This window comes from Sebastes umbrosus, chromosome 15, assembly GCF_015220745.1.
Source record: "Sebastes umbrosus isolate fSebUmb1 chromosome 15, fSebUmb1.pri, whole genome shotgun sequence".
NCBI lineage: Eukaryota > Metazoa > Chordata > Actinopteri > Perciformes > Sebastidae > Sebastes > Sebastes umbrosus.
This window is the reverse complement of record NC_051283.1, coordinates 22,846,186-22,861,923: the sequence shown is the minus strand read 5'-3', so window position 1 is coordinate 22,861,923 and position 15,738 is coordinate 22,846,186. Positions and strand designations below refer to the sequence as shown.

At 36.1% G+C, this 15,738-nt stretch overlaps 2 protein-coding genes across 2 annotated transcripts; one reads left to right on the top strand and one right to left on the bottom strand.

The window, feature by feature from the left end:
• The first annotated feature begins 2,682 nt into the window (after positions 1–2,682).
• Positions 2,683–12,716, top strand: dnajc8 (DnaJ (Hsp40) homolog, subfamily C, member 8). The gene is made up of 9 exons (XM_037795244.1): positions 2,683–2,803; positions 7,321–7,422; positions 10,115–10,171; positions 10,290–10,356; positions 10,517–10,611; positions 10,703–10,774; positions 11,060–11,151; positions 12,079–12,154; positions 12,250–12,716. The coding sequence occupies exons 1-9, from the start codon at positions 2,732–2,734 to the stop codon at positions 12,370–12,372; spliced, it is 756 nt and encodes a 251-aa protein (XP_037651172.1). The 5' UTR covers positions 2,683–2,731; the 3' UTR covers positions 12,373–12,716.
• si:ch211-81a5.8 (uncharacterized protein LOC560648 homolog) lies at positions 12,645–15,310 on the bottom strand. The gene is made up of 4 exons (XM_037795245.1): positions 14,708–15,310; positions 14,108–14,489; positions 13,740–13,827; positions 12,645–13,645 (listed from the first exon to the last, which is right to left on the bottom strand). The coding sequence occupies exons 2-4, from the start codon at positions 14,323–14,325 to the stop codon at positions 13,490–13,492; spliced, it is 462 nt and encodes a 153-aa protein (XP_037651173.1). The 5' UTR covers positions 14,326–14,489; positions 14,708–15,310; the 3' UTR covers positions 12,645–13,489.
• Positions 15,311–15,738: the final 428 nt, after the last annotated feature.

The following is a 15,738-nucleotide window of genomic DNA, read 5'->3' as shown; positions in this document are numbered from 1 at the left end:
CTTATTGTGCATGATACCACGCTTATCATTTTTCTTCCATGAAACGAAAGTAAGCGGAAGTTCCTGACTTTTCAAAATAAGGCATGCTATTTATTTTTTTTCTAATTATTTATTGAGAACAAATAAAATAAATAGGCATATGCCTTATTTTCTTCCAAATTACGTTTCACGTTATCCGTACTAATAGTTTATTTTATTTTTATTTATTTTTTATAGCCATTATAACACAGTGTCTTTTTTTATGAATTCCAGTTTAACTCTATGATTAAATAATATTTACGTAAATGTATTTATAAAGAGCACGAGTGCAGTCTTATTGTGCGTGATAACACGCTTATCATTTTTCTCCCATGAAACGAAAATAACGTGAGCCATACTCACCTCTAAGCGGAAGTTCTTGACTTTTCAAAATAAGACATGCTATTTTTTTTTTATTATTTATTGACAACAAATAAATAAATAAACAAGCATTCGTTTTATTTTCTTCCAAATTATGTTTCACGTTATCCGTACTGATAGTTTATGTAATTTCTATTTTTTGTATTTATTTTTTATTTTTTATAGCCATTATAACGCAGCGTCTTTTTTTTATGAATTCCAGTTTAACTCGATGATTAAATAATATTTACGTAAATGTATTTATATAGAGCACGAGTGCAGTCTTATTGTGCGTGACAACACGCTTATCATTTTTCTCCCATGAAACGAAAATAACATGAGCCATGCTCACCTCTAAGCGGAAGTTTTTGACTTTTCAAAATAAGACATGCTATTTTTTTTTATTATTTATTGAGAACAAATAAATAAATAAACAAGCATTCGTTTTATTTTCTTCCAAATTACGTTTCACATTATCCGTACTGATAGTTTAAGTAATTTTTATTTATTTTATTTTATTTTAATTTATTTTTTACAGCCATTATAACATAGCGTCTTTTTTTATTAATTCTAGTTTAACTCGATGATTAAATAATATTTACGTAAATGTATTTATAAAGAGCACGAGTGCAGTCTTATTGTGCATGATAACACGCTTATCATTTTTCTCCCATGAAACGAAAATAACATGAGCCATGCTCACCTTTAACCGGAAGTTGTTGACTTTTCAAAATAAGACATTGCTATTTTTTTTATTATTATTTATTGAGAACAAATAAATAAATAAACAAGCATTCGTTTTATTTTCTTCCAAATTACGTTTCACGTTATCCGTACTGATTAAGTAATTTTTATTTATTTTATTTTATTTAAATTTATTTTTTACAGCCATTATAACATAGCGTCTTTTTTTTAATTCCAGTTTAACTCGGTGATTAAATATAATTGACGTAAATAAATGTATTCATAAATATTTTGTTATATAAAGAGCACGAGTGCAGTCTTATTGTGCATGATAACACGCTTATCATTTTTCTCCCATGAGACGAAAATAACATGCTCACGTCTAAGCGGAAGTTCTTGACTTTTCAAAATAAGACATGCTATTTTTTTGATTATTATTTATTGAGAACAAATAAATAAATAAACAAGCATTCGTTTCATTTTCTTCCAAATTACGTTTCACGTTATCCGTACTGATTAAGTAATTTTTATTTATTTTATTTTAATTTATTTTTTACAGCAATTATAACATAGCGTCTTTTTTTTTTTATTCCAGTTTAACTCGGTGATTAAATATAATTGACGTAAATAAATGTATTCATAAAGATTTTGTTATATAAAGGGCACGAGTGCAGTCTTATTGTGCGTGATAACACGCTTATCATTTTTCTCCCATGAAACGAAAATAACATGCTCACGTCTAAGCGGAAGTTCTTGACTTTTCAAAATAAGACATGATATTTTTTTTATTCTTATTTTTTATTGAGAATAAATAAATAAACAAGCATTCGTTTTATTTTCGTCCAAATTACGTTTCACGTTATCCGTACTGATAGTTTAAGTAATTTATTTTATTTTATTTTAATTTATTTTTTACAGCCATTATAACACAGCATCTTTTTTTATGAATTCCAGTTTAACTGGATGATTAAATAATATTTACGTAAATGTATTTATAAAGAGCACGAGTGCAGTCTTATTGTGCGTGATAACACGCTTATCATTTTTCTCATGAAACGAAAATAAATGAGCCACCTCTAAGCGGAAGTTCTTGACTTTTCAAAATAAGGCATGCTATTTTGTTTTTATTAGTATTTATTGACAACAAATAAATAAATAAACAAGCATTCGTTTTATTTTCTTCCAAATTACGTTTCACGTTAGCCGTACTGATAGTTTAAGTAATTTTTTTTATTATTTTTTTATTTTTTTACAGCCATTATAACACAGCATCTTTTTTTTATGAATTCTAGTTTAACTCGATGATTAAATAATATTTACGTAAATGTATTTATAAAGAGCACGAGTGCAGTCTTATTGTGCGTGATAACACGCTTATCATTTTTCTCATGAAACGAAAATAACATGAGCCACCTCTAAGCGGAAGTTCTTGACTTTTCAAAATAAGACATGCTATTTTTTATTTTTTATTTATTGAGAATAAATACATACGTCTCATTTTCTTTTCAATTGATTAAATATTATTGACGTAAAAAAATGTATTCATAAAATATTTTATCGCATAATATAAAGAGCGCGCGCCTCGCTGATAAACTGAATTATTTTATTTGCATTAAATAAACGGCATGGTCACGTGACGCTCCTACGTCACATGTAAATCAGGAGCAAGATGGCGGCCGCCGGAGGAGAACCTTCCACCACGAATGTGTCGGATGAATTATTTCAAAACTTTTACACGGAGGTACGAAACAACTTATGTGACTTTACGTGTTGTGAAAGTGTCGGTCTCTCTGCGTGCCTCGGCTGACGTTAACTACTCGCCGGTTCTGTAGTTTACCACATTATTAGGCCTCAGACATGAACATCAGCTAACGATGAGAGCAGCTAACTAACGTTCACTGAGATGGTTCAGAGTCTCTGGTGTCTCTCTGGTGTCTCTCTGGTGTCTCTCTGGTGTCTCTCTGGTGTCTCTCTGGTGATATCAGGACACCACCTAAAGCTCGGCTATTTTTAAGTCACTTAATCCACACAGTTGGATCACTATTAATGCTATTTATTCTCAGGGCTCGTGCTGTTCAAGTCTTCTATGTAGCAGCTCTTCAGTGTTATCTACTAGTCACATCATATCAGTTATACAAATGAATGAGGTCAGACTCCCAGAAAAAGATGCACAACAACCTCCTGTTTTCATCACATTTACAGAATTTTAAAACTTGCATAATAGGTGTGTTATCATGCACAAGAAGACTGCACTCATGCTATCTAATTAAATTTCATTATTCTCAGGGCTCGTGCTGTTCAAGTCTTCTATGTAGCAGCTCTTCAGTGTTATCTACTAGTCACATCATATCTGTTATACAAATGAATGAGGTCAGACTCTCACAGAAAGAGATGCAGAACAACCTCCTGTTTTCATCACATTTAAAGAACTTTAAAACTTGCAATCCTTATTGCTCCTGCAATTCAGGACTGGTCTTAAACCACTTGTAAAAATGCAGGATAATAGGTGTGTTATCATGCACAATAAGACTGCAATTATGTTGTCAAATTAAACTTTACAGAGCAGATTACTGTTAAGTCTTCTATCTAGCAGCTCTTTCAATCTCAGTGCAGACCAGTCACATCATATCATAGTTATAAAAATGAATGAGGTCAGACTCCCAGAAAAAGATGCAGACAAACCTCCTGTTTTCATCACATTTCCAGATTTTTAAAACTTGCAATCCTTTGCTCCTGCAATTCAGGACAGTCTTAAACGACTTTGTATCCACCTTTGGTGTGTTATCATGCACAATAAGACTGCAATTATGTTGTCATATATAAAGCTGTTAAGTCTTCTTATCTATTAGCTTCTTTCAGTGTATCAACGCGTTGACCAGTCATATCAGTTATACAAATGAATGAGGTCAGAAGTGCAGAATAACCTCCTGTTTTCATCACATTTCCAGAATTTTAAAACTTGCAATCCTTTGCTCCTGCAATTCAGGCCTGGTCTTAAACCACTTGTAAAAATGCAGGATAATAGGTGTGTTATCATGCACAATAAAGACTGCACTCATGCTGTCTAATTAAACTTTATATTAACCTTGATTATTCTCAAGGCAGGATGCTGTTAAGTCTTCTATCTAGCAGCTCTTTCAGTTTTATCTACCAGTCACATCATATCTGTTATACAAATGAATGAGGTCAGACTCCCAGAAAAAGATGCACAACAACCTCCTGTTTTCATCACATTTACAGAATTTTAAAACTTGCATAATAGGTGTGTTATCATGCACAAGAAGACTGCACTCATGCTATCTAATTAAATTTCATTATTCTCAGGGCTGGTGCTGTTAAGTCTTCTATGTAGCAGCTCTTCAGTGTTATCTACTAGTCACATCATATCAGTTATACAAATGAATGAGGTCAGACTCTCACAGAAAGAGATGCAGAACAACCTCCTGTTTTCATCACATTTAAAGAATTTTAAAACTTGCAATCCTTATTGCTCCTGCAATTCAGGACTGGTCTTAAACCACTTGTAAAAATGCAGGATAATAGGTGTGTTATCATGTACAATAAGACTGCAATTATGTTGTCAAATTAAACTTTACAGATTAGATTACTGTTAAGTCTTCTATCTAGCAGCTCTTTCAATCTCAGTGCAGACCAGTCACATCATATCATAGTTATAAAAATGAATGAGGTCAGACTCCCAGAAAGAGATGCAGACAAACCTCCTGTTTTCATCACATTTCCAGATTTTTAAAACTTGCAATCCTTTGCTCCTGCAATTCAGGACAGTCTTAAACGACTTTGTATCCACCTTTGGTGTGTTATCATGCACAATAAGACTGCAATTATGTTGTCAAATTAAACTTTACAGTGCTAAGTGATAAGTCTTCTTATCTATCAGCTTCTTTCAGTGTATCAACGCGTTGACCAGTCATATCAGTTATACAAATGAATGAGGTCAGAAGTGCAGAATAACCTCCTGTTTTCATCACATTTCCAGAATTTTAAAACTTGCAATCCTTATTGCTCCTGCAATTCAGGACTGGTCTTAAACCACTTGTAAAAATGCAGGATAATAGGTGTGTTATCATGCACAATAAAGACTGCACTCATGCTGTCTAATTAAACTTTATATTAACCTGATTATTCTCAAGGCAGGATGCTGTTAAGTCTTCTATCTAGCAGCTCTTTCAGTTTTATCTACCAGTCACATCATATCTGTTATACAAATGAATGAGGTCAGACTCCCAGAAAAAGATGCACAACAACCTCCTGTTTTCATCACATTTCCAGAATTTTAAAACTTGCATAATAGCTGTGTTATCATGCACAAGAAGACTGCACTCGCGCTATATTTCCAGAATTTTAAAACTTGAAATCCTTTGCTCCTGCAAATCAGGCCTGTTCTTAAACCACTTGTAAAAATGCAGGATAATAGGTGTGTTATCATGCACAATAAAGACTACACTCATGCTGTCTAATTAAACTTTATATTAACCTTGATTATTCTCAGGGCTGGTGCTGTTAAGTCTTCTATCTAGCAGCTCTTTCAGTTTTATCTACCAGTCACATCATATCTGTTATACAAATGAATGAGGTCAGACTCCCAGAAAAAGATGCACAACAGCCTCCTGTTTTCATCACATTTACAGAATTTTAAAACTTGCAAACCTTGCTTTTTTGTGACAGTCTTAAACCACTTTGTATCCACCTTACATCACAGTTATGCAGGAAGGGACAAGCACAGTTATTTTCATTTCATGGGAGAAAGATGCAGGATAATAGGTGTGTTATCATGCACAAGAAGACTGCACTCATGCTATCTAATTAAAACTTTACAGAGCAGATTAATTTGCGATTGAACGAATACATCCTACCATTATTATGTCATCTTATTGTGTCTACATATTTAATTCAGAGATCACCCAGAAGAACAACAGAGCTGCTCAGAAATCAATTTAAGAAAGATTCCCTAAAAAATTTTTTTTTTATTAAACTACAAAATTCAATCAGAATTTTAAAAACTTGCAATCCCTGCAATTTTTGTCTATTTTTAAAGTTCTCAACCACCATAAGTCACTTAATCCAGTTCGATCACTATTAATTACTCTCAAGGCTGGTGCTGTTAAGTCTTCTATCTAGCAGCTCTTTTCAATCGCAGTGCAGACCAGTCACATATCAGTTATAAAAATGAATGAGGTCAGACTCTCCCAGAAAGAGATGCAGAACAACCTCCTGTTTTCATCACATTTCCAGAATTTTAAAACTTGCAATCCTTATTGCTCCTGCAATTCTCGACTGGTCTTAAACCACTTGTATCCATGGCTCATGTTGTTTTCGTTTCATGGGAGAAAGATGCAGGATAATAGGTGTGTTATCATGCACAATAAGACTGCACTCATGCTATCTAAAAATTGTATTAAACTACAAAATTCAATCAGAATTTTTTCAAAAATGCAATCCCTGCTCCTGCAATTCAGAACTGGTCTTAAACCACTTTGTATCCACCTTTCATCACAATTATGCAGGAATGGACAAGCACAGTGAACAAGTAGACCACAGTTTACAGTGACCCATCCACTATAGGTGTACATGCCCATCCTCCATTTCAAGCTAAGTTTGCAATAAGAAACATGTTAATCATCAACTTCCGCTTAGACGTGAGCATGGCTCATGTTATTTTCGTTTCATGGGAGAAAAATGCAGGATAATAGGTGTGTTACCATGCACAAGAAGACTGCACTCATGCTATCTAATTAAACTTTACAGAGCAGATTAATTTGCGATTGAACGAATACATCCCGACAAGTTAAATTATTGTTTTTTAGATCCATACATTTAATTTAAATATCACCCAGAAGACATGTTAAGACAAGAACATGTTAAATCATTTGTAGGATCCACTACTGAACCTCATAATGAACTCCATGATGTTGCTGCACAAAATTTACAGACGACTTGATGACTTCCATTATGAGGACCCAAGTAAAAGTTGTGCAGTTTAGAACTTAAATATCACTAGGTCCAAAGTGAATATAAAAATAAAATAAATAAATATGCATAAACAAACACATTTACTTGGGTAATAAATTGTATTGAACAATCATTTCACTCCTGAATGTTGGCTGTACTCCTCCATCACCAGATTAATGTAATATTGAGAACATCATTAGAGAGCGTCAGCTTCAGATGGATGTTGCAGACTTTGGTTGTATTTTATTATTTAGTTTTCATGGTCATTATGCTTTTTTTTTTTAACAGGTGAAGCAGATTGAGAAGAGAGACTCTGTGTTAACCTCCAAGCAACAGATCGAGAGACTGCTCAGACCGGGGGCATCCTACTTCAATCTAAATCCCTTTGAGGTAAGTGTACCCACTGATGAAGTTAAATAACTTTAATCATTGATGTGTTTGTATTAATTAAAGTGTCAGATTATAAATGTCAATCATCAAGCTACTAGACCTAAAAGTAAGTAAAAGTGATCCTCAAGTATTGATTTATAATGATGTGAAATGTGGGAGAAAACAAGCACCACATCTCGAAAGTTATAAAAAATGTTTTTAAAATATTCTTTATTTAATAAATGACTAGCATGATTGATAAATGTAATGAATTAAAATAAAATGAATTGAAACTAGGGATGGCACGATACCAGAAATCTAGTAGTCGATACCAATACCAGTGAATCTCCACGATTCTCGATACCAATTCGATACCACGGTAAAAAAACAAAACAACAATAAATCCCATGTAATTCAACACGCATTCTTTTATTAAATACATTTGAACATTACAAAAAACAGAGGCATGTAGCCTTTAAGTAATAAATACAAATAATTGACCTATTTTGGTGTATCAGCGGCATGTTATCAGTCAGAAGACGGACGCTACATACTGACCATGAATGCATCTGGTCCGTCAGCTCAGAGTAGTAGGAGCAGAAGGCAGAGGATTTATTGTGGAAGCGAAAAGCAAACACACCTATTTGGCAATATTTCACGTTTAATCCCAATGCTATAAGGGAACCATAATGTTAATGAGGTTAGATGGAGCTGTCACAGCCGGTGTGCACGGAGCACCGGCGCCAGGTAGACCCCCGCAGCAAAAGCTCTACCGGAGAGGCCAGACACACCGCCACCCGACAGTAAAGATCAGAGTCAGCGCTCTGCACATATTGACCGTCATCTTTCTTGTAAAATGTCCAGTGTAATCGGTAACACCGGTGTTGTCACAAGTTTATTAACCGGTGGGAAAATTTTCCTCACTGTCACATCACTACCAATGACCATTACAGGCATCGTACGGTACCTTCGGTACTGTAGAAAAAGAGTACCGTCACGTTTTTAAAAATGTTGGCATCGACTTGGTACGGAAGTATCGGTTCTCGTGACATCCCTAATTGAAACCAATACTGGATCGGATATCGGGTCGATACCGGTTCAAATAGCTGGATCGGATATCGGTAACAATGGGGCCGATCCATTCAATTCAACTTTATGTTTATATACTGTCATTTTAATTCCTGTTTAAGTTTTGACCAATTTGTTGCTGCATTAAAAAGGTTTACACTTGAATTCAAATTCATGTTAATTTTGAAGATTTTTTTGCCAAGTTGTTGGTGTACGATTTTATTCTTTTAATAATAAAGAACAATTAAATCAATTTATATCTATGTATTTATTGGTCACATTTTAGGATAGCAATGTTTATGTCAAGCCTGGTGTTGCCTTATACGTAAAATAATGATCCCAGTCACTTCCACACAGTGAGGCATACAGCTTGTTAATTAAACACGGGTATTGAATTGGTACTCGGTATCAGCCAATACCCAAAGCCCAGGTATCTCTATCGATATCGGGACTGAAGAAGTCAGATCGGCACAACCCTGTTAATAAGTATGCTTTCTTTAGTGTATAATCACCTGAAAATATGAATTGCTGTTTTCGTTACCTTAGAATTAGCCGTTACGTTAGCCTATGTACATCTACATAGAGAGCGGGTCCTCTTGACTGAGTTTGCCATGTTGCACCACCATGTTTCTACAGTAGCCCAGAATGGACAAACCGAACTCTGTTAACTTTTTCCTGCTTGGGCCGGAGTCGATAACGTTACTCGTTCCCGTCGCCGCCGCCGCTCTCTCTCTCTCTCTCTCTCTCTCTCTCTCTCTCTCTCTCTCTCTCTCTCTCTCTCTCTTGCTTCACCACTCACTTCCCACATACACACACATCTAAGCACTGTCTCGTCTCCAAATGACCTACGCTGCTCTTACAACAACTGGCTCTAGACAGGGCCTTTTTGCATTTTTGAGACAGCCATCATAGTTCCCCTACACTTTTGGCACGCAGAGAGGCTTCAGTTGGTTTCAATCTGCAACCTCACCACTAGATACTGCCAGATCCTACACACTGCACATTTTAATTGGTCTTTTTTCCCCCCCACATTTCTTAATTGTAGAAATCATTAATTACAATGTGTGACAATATGATAAAACATTAGACATCATACTGATATACAGTTACCAAAACAGGCATGACTCCATTCGTACTATGCATTCACCAATGTATCAGGACATATGGTAAATATAGGAAACTCAGAAAACATAATACTAAAAGAATAAAAGAGAGAGAGGGAAAAAAAAGAATAATATAAATTATATAAATAATTACTGAACTCAGAGAAGGTAGTCACTAAATCACATTTCTCCAAAAAAAAGTCCTGTAGTAAATTCTATCCTGAAGGGTTCAATTGGTCAGAAATTTCTAATGCAAATTTTTGTTTTCTCTTACATCACATACATATTTTCCAAAAACAGAATCGGAGAAAAAGGGAGGAACTCAACAGGTCAAAAAACGGCAAAAGAATAACCTCATGTTGATCTCTTGGGTGAATTTTAATTACAATAGGCTGACAAATCTGCTGTTGTCATACTCATCAGAGTATAAGCCACCATTACTCTCATAACACTTTGAATCCAGCATAATAAAGATCTTATATTGACACTTTGTACAAGATACCTATGTTGAATGAACCTACCAATGTTCACACAATCTCCAGGTGCTGCAAATTGATCCAGAGGCAACAGATGATGAGTTGAAGAAAAGATTTCGGGCGGTAAGCAAAAATCAACGATCTCCTCTGTGATGACGTGACTTGCTTGTGGATGTGGTGATAACGCCATAATGTTTTTTTGTTTCTTAATTACTAACATTTGGTCTCTTTAACGTTGCAGTTGTCCATTTTGGTCCATCCAGACAAAAATCAGGATGATCAAGACCGATCACAGAAAGCCTTTGAAGGTAAATTCCTTACATCACTGATTACGTTTATGTTGTAATTATACACTGTCTGTTTTGTATGATGTCAACAAACACTGTCAAATAGGACATTCAGCTTCGTCATTTGCTGTCAGTAGATAGAAAAAGAGTATAATTACACCTGAATGTCTCGCCGCTCTAGCTGTGGACAAGGCATACAAACTCCTATTGGAACCAGAACAGAGGAAGAGAGCCTTAGATGTGATCCATGCAGGACAGGAATATGTGGAGCATAACGTGAGTGTTCAACACATTCCCTTACCGTTCAGATATCAATGTTACTCAACTCTCTTGATCTGTATTTGTTTAACATGTTATTTCCCAACAGGTAAAGGAGAAAAGGAAACAGTTGAAGAAGGATGGGAAGCCGCAGGAGGTGGAGGAGGACGACCCTGAAATGGTGAGTCAAAGTTATAGAAAAACATACTTGGGACGGTGTGAAAGGGAAGGAAGATATCATTTTTAAAAAAGAGCTCTATTAGTCATAATTTCTGTCAAGATGGTATTTGGTGTTATTGTACATGCAATTGGTTATAGCTGTCAAAACATAAATTGTGATGAAATGCATTGTCTTTTTATCAGTTTGATGATGTTAGACAAACAGGATTTTCACAATGTTAATATAGCAAATATTTACCATGTTACCGAATATGGGTTATGCATGACTTGACTTGTCCTTTTCCAGTTTAAGCAAGCCGTGTACAAACAGACCATGAAGCTGTTCGCAGAGCTCGAAATCAAGAGGAAGGAAAGGGAAGCAAAGGACATGCACGAAAGGTAAGTGACACACGAGCAGGTCATTGTTGTGAAATAAACCCCGACAGGGCGATGCAGTGGACTCCGACATTATCCAGCTTATTGCACGTCTACTTACTTAAGAAATCAATAATTTGACACAAAAATGGTCCTCCAGAGTCCGACATCAGAACCGTGCCCATAGCAACAGTCTGCTATACATAGCAACGGTCTTCTATAAAGAAATAACAGACCGTAGAACGCTGTGATTGACCAATCAGAATCGATTTTTCGACCAAAGCCGTGTAAAAAATTACGTTTACAACCTGGTTGATGATGTAAAAGATGGTAACCTGGCTTCACCTCTTTATTTAAATGTCCAAATCAAGTAATGATTGTGATTCTAATATCTGATCTAAATGTTATCACATATTTCACATTGGAACAGAAAAGCATTCATTCAGAATGTTGTGATTTTTATGCCTTTTATGTTTTCGGTTTGTCCGTATGTACGTACCATTCTCATGTACACGATGTCTCGGGAACACCTGGATGGAATTTCTTCAAATTTTGCACAAACGTCCACTTGGACTCAAGGATGAACTGATTAGATTTTGGAGGTCAAAGATCAAGGTCACTGTGACCTCAGGTGCTTCCAATTCTCATGAACGCGTTATCTCAGAAACGCCTTGAGGATTTTCTTCAAATTTGGCACAAACTTGGACTCAAGGATGAACTGAAGATTTTGGAGGTCAAAGGTCAACGTCACTGTGACCTCAGGAAACATGTTTTTGGCCATAACTCAAGAATTCACATGCTAAATATGACAATTTATCACTTTATCCTATTAGACATCTCTGTTGAAGTGATGACATTTTGGACAATGGATTTAATCTGCAACTTGACTGGTTGGCAGAGACATACAATTACAAGGTGGTAATTCAAGTTTATTTGCTCTTAATCACCCAGGAAAAGGGCACGAGAGGAAGAAATTGAGACAGCAGAGAAAGCAAAGCGGGACAGAGAGTGGCAGAAAAACTTTGAGGTGCGTTCCTCTATGACTATGGTAACTTACTAAATGGAAACATGATTTACTTTTGGCATTTCTTAAATGACCATTTTTTGTAACACATTTGTCAGGAAACGAGAGACGGGCGTGTGGACAGTTGGAGGACCTTCCAGGCTAAAGGCAAAAAGACCAAGGAGAAAAAGAACCGGTCCTTCCTTAAGCCCCCGAAAGTCAAGATGGAACAGAGGGAATGATGCTGAAAAATGGGACTTTTAGATTTAAACCCACTGTTATAAAAACAAACCCAGTTGTGTGTGTCCTCACCTCGTCGTCTGCGGTCAGCTGTGAAGTCGTCATCACAGTCATCGGGATACTTGTCGTACGAAGACTTCCCTCATCATGACAAACGTAGTTTTGTACTTGGTTTTCTAATGTACATATTTGTGATCTGGACCCAGAGATCATACTTTGCTCATGTAAGAAAGAGAAACGATGCATCTTCCACTTCTGTAAGTGACGAGAAAAATTTGGTTCGTCATTGTTTTTGTTCTTTATTTTTTTAAACTAAATAAAACATGGTCTTAACAAGCCTACCTTACAGTGGTCTACAAAGCTGAGTATGACATTTGCAGAAAAGTTAAAAAGGTAGGTATGGATTATGATAGCTAAAAGGTATGTGGTATCAGTTTGAGGATCTGGTTGTAATTACAGACACTACCAAGCCAATACTGACCGGATTTACACACACAAATCTTGGAATATGCTGTGAGATCGGAGCAGAACAGAAAAATATTTCTGGACCGTACACAGAAATATTTTAAGTCTACAGTACAAATGCAGGTTTTGTATTTAGTGTCTTCGTTCTGCATGTCTTAAATGTATTCATTAAAATACTGTCAATAAAAACCAAACACCTGACGGGTGTTTGTTGCACATAATTACCTATTTATGTTGAATAAAATCATTTTACCTGTTTAGTTTCTGCTTTGGGTCTCAAATGATTCCACAAAATGAAAGCAGTTCAGGAAGTGTCAACACTGGATCAATCAAATTGTAGCTATTCAAGGCTAACGTACAGTACCAATAGAGATTTGCTCAACTCTGTAACTTTCATATGTCATAAAAACAAGTAGACACGGAAATTGTACAAAGGATGATACAGAGTACAATGCGAAACCATCATCAAGAACAAGCAATAGTTCTAAAAAGGAAAAAATCTAAAGAAATGAAATCCCCTTTTCTTGGGTTATAAAAGGTGTGAGCTTCCATGTTATTTTCAACTCCAATCTTTCCTCCATGAGCCCTTTGTCCGTCAAGTCTCTTGCGCACGAGGATCATTTGAACAGTCTAATTGTCCTTAAATGTTAGGTCTCACATGACATTGCACTGATCTCCTCCACCAGCAGGAGCCACAGAGATAGCAGGAGATCCAGTGCTACCTCCCATCAGTCCGTCCAGACTGAGGCCTTGGAAGGCTCCGAAGAAGGACTCGTCCTTCACTGGGGCTCTTCTGGCAGAGGTTTTCTGCTGCATGTGGAAGAGAGGGGGCGAAGATTGTTGGATTTATATACCGACGACCAAAAATCGTTGTCGTTACTTTTTGATTTTATTGTTCCCTTACCCTTGGCAGGCAGTGGTGTCTCCGGAAGTGAGTTTTTCTGACCACCCTCTCTGCGTTCTTCTTGGCCAAGATGGCTTGCTGTCGTTTCCTTTTGGCAAACAGCAACAGAGCAACATTAGGAACAGCACATGGGCAAGCAGCTTATTCTTCTGAGGAACAGCTTTATCCTCATTAAGCCAATTCTGTCCATGCCAAGAGTCTCAGCAGGATAACAAGACAGTAACTGGATTTCTTTTTGATTTATCACACTGTCAGAAAAGTATGAACACATTTCTTTAAAAATGATTAAACACTGACAAAATATCTGTATAAAGACACTACAATGCCTGTTTCACAGCTGATGACTGTGAATGAATGTGTTCCCCTACCTTTCTCTCTTCAGGTCAGCCTGGTACATTCTGAGCCAGGAGTCCGGGACTTTCTGGGGGTTGCAGGGAAGACTTCTCCTCCTACTGACGCTCTTTCTGCGGGTGAAGCTGCTTCTGCGGACAGACTGGCTGGGCCTTCTCTTGTTGGAGGTGCTTTTCCCTGACATGCAGCTGGTGAACTGCTTCAGAGGAGCACCTAGCGACATTATGGATTCCATTTCAAGAGTGCCGAGGATGTTGGTGTGGTGTAGCAGGTAGGGTAACCCCGGCTCTGTGACGGCTCACAGGATTTATACACTGATGTCTCAACTTTTTCAAAGTCCAGGACAAAAGTCAGCGTTGTTGCTCTTCTTTCCTTTTGAACCAGGAGTGAGGCTTTTATCTGTAAGTACAAAGTATAACAATTATGCCCACTAAGAGTAATATAAGCTTTCAGCAATATTTGTTCATGTTGCCTTCATTTCATTTTTAAGAAAAAGCTCTTGAACACCATCTACCTAAATTTACAGTTAGCATCTTAAGTCAACTTATAGTCTTCTACACATCTGTCTGTGTAAAAGTACTGAACTGTACATGCCTTAAAGAAACAATTGGACTCACCTGCAAGTATCTGCTGCAGACACAGTCAGCTGATAGTATCCATTCATTGCTTCCAGTACTTCAGTGTGTGTACATGAAGGCTAAACACCTCTGCACCGTCTGCTCTTATGGGGATTTGACTGATGACCTCTCTGGTTCTCAAGCAGGATTAGCTGAAGACGTCAGAGTTTATCTCATTAACAACATTACTGTGCAAACCTGCACAGGAAAACAGCTGCATGTTTACATTTGACCACTGAAATAGCTCATATAAACTTATGTCTACAGTTGGGGGTTGGACTTCAAATAGGCTGACCAGTCTTAATTCACATTCTCAATTTCAGTAAAGATCACCTGTATAGTTTGTGTTGAAGTAACAGCTGATAAGATCATTTGGTGATACAGGTTGTCAGAGAGGAAGCCAGACAGATGGAGCAAAGATAGACTGAAAGGTTTGGAAGGTGATGCCTCTGTGACGCATAGGATTTTTTCCTTGTCCCCGAAGACAGCTAGTATAGTATGTCAAAAAAGTTGTTAAAACTTCATAGTATAGTATGTCGAAAAAAGGCATGAAATACTAGGACATTTTTCGACATACTACACTATCACTTTTTCGACATGATTTCACTTTTTTTTCATGAAATTGTTGACAGACTTTTTTCATGCAATTTTTCGACATATTATACTATGACTTTTTTCATGACATTTTTTTTGACATACTATACTATGACTTTTTTTCCATGAAATTCTTCAACATACTGTACAATGACTTTTTTAATGAAATTTTTCGACATACTATAATTTTAGTTTTTTGTCATGAAATTTTTCGACACGCTATACTATGACTTTTCTCATGAAATTTTATGACATACTTTACTATGACTTTTTTTTCATGACATTTTTTGACATACTATGACTTTTTTTCATGAAATTGTTGACATACTATACTATGACTTTTTTTCATGAAATTTTTAAAAATAATATACTATGACTTCTTTCAGGGAATTTTTCAACATGCTATACAATGACTTTTTTTCCATGAAATTCTTCAA

Bases quoted from the DNA above. Each gene is read 5' to 3' on its own strand.
- dnajc8 (XM_037795244.1), top strand. From the start codon at position 2,732: ATGGCGGCCGCCGGAGGAGAACCTTCCACCACGAATGTGTCGGATGAA. The intron at 2,804-7,320 runs GTACGAAACAAC...TTTTTTTAACAG, and splicing joins TTCAAAACTTTTACACGGAG to GTGAAGCAGATTGAGAAGAG. The intron at 10,775-11,059 runs GTGAGTCAAAGT...GTCCTTTTCCAG, and splicing joins AGGAGGACGACCCTGAAATG to TTTAAGCAAGCCGTGTACAA.
- si:ch211-81a5.8 (XM_037795245.1), bottom strand. From the start codon at position 14,325: ATGGAATCCATAATGTCGCTAGGTGCTCCTCTGAAGCAGTTCACCAGC. The intron at 13,828-14,107 runs GTAGGGGAACAC...GTTTGCCAAAAG, and splicing joins GCTGACCTGAAGAGAGAAAG to GAAACGACAGCAAGCCATCT. The intron at 13,646-13,739 runs GTAAGGGAACAA...TTCCACATGCAG, and splicing joins GACACCACTGCCTGCCAAGG to CAGAAAACCTCTGCCAGAAG.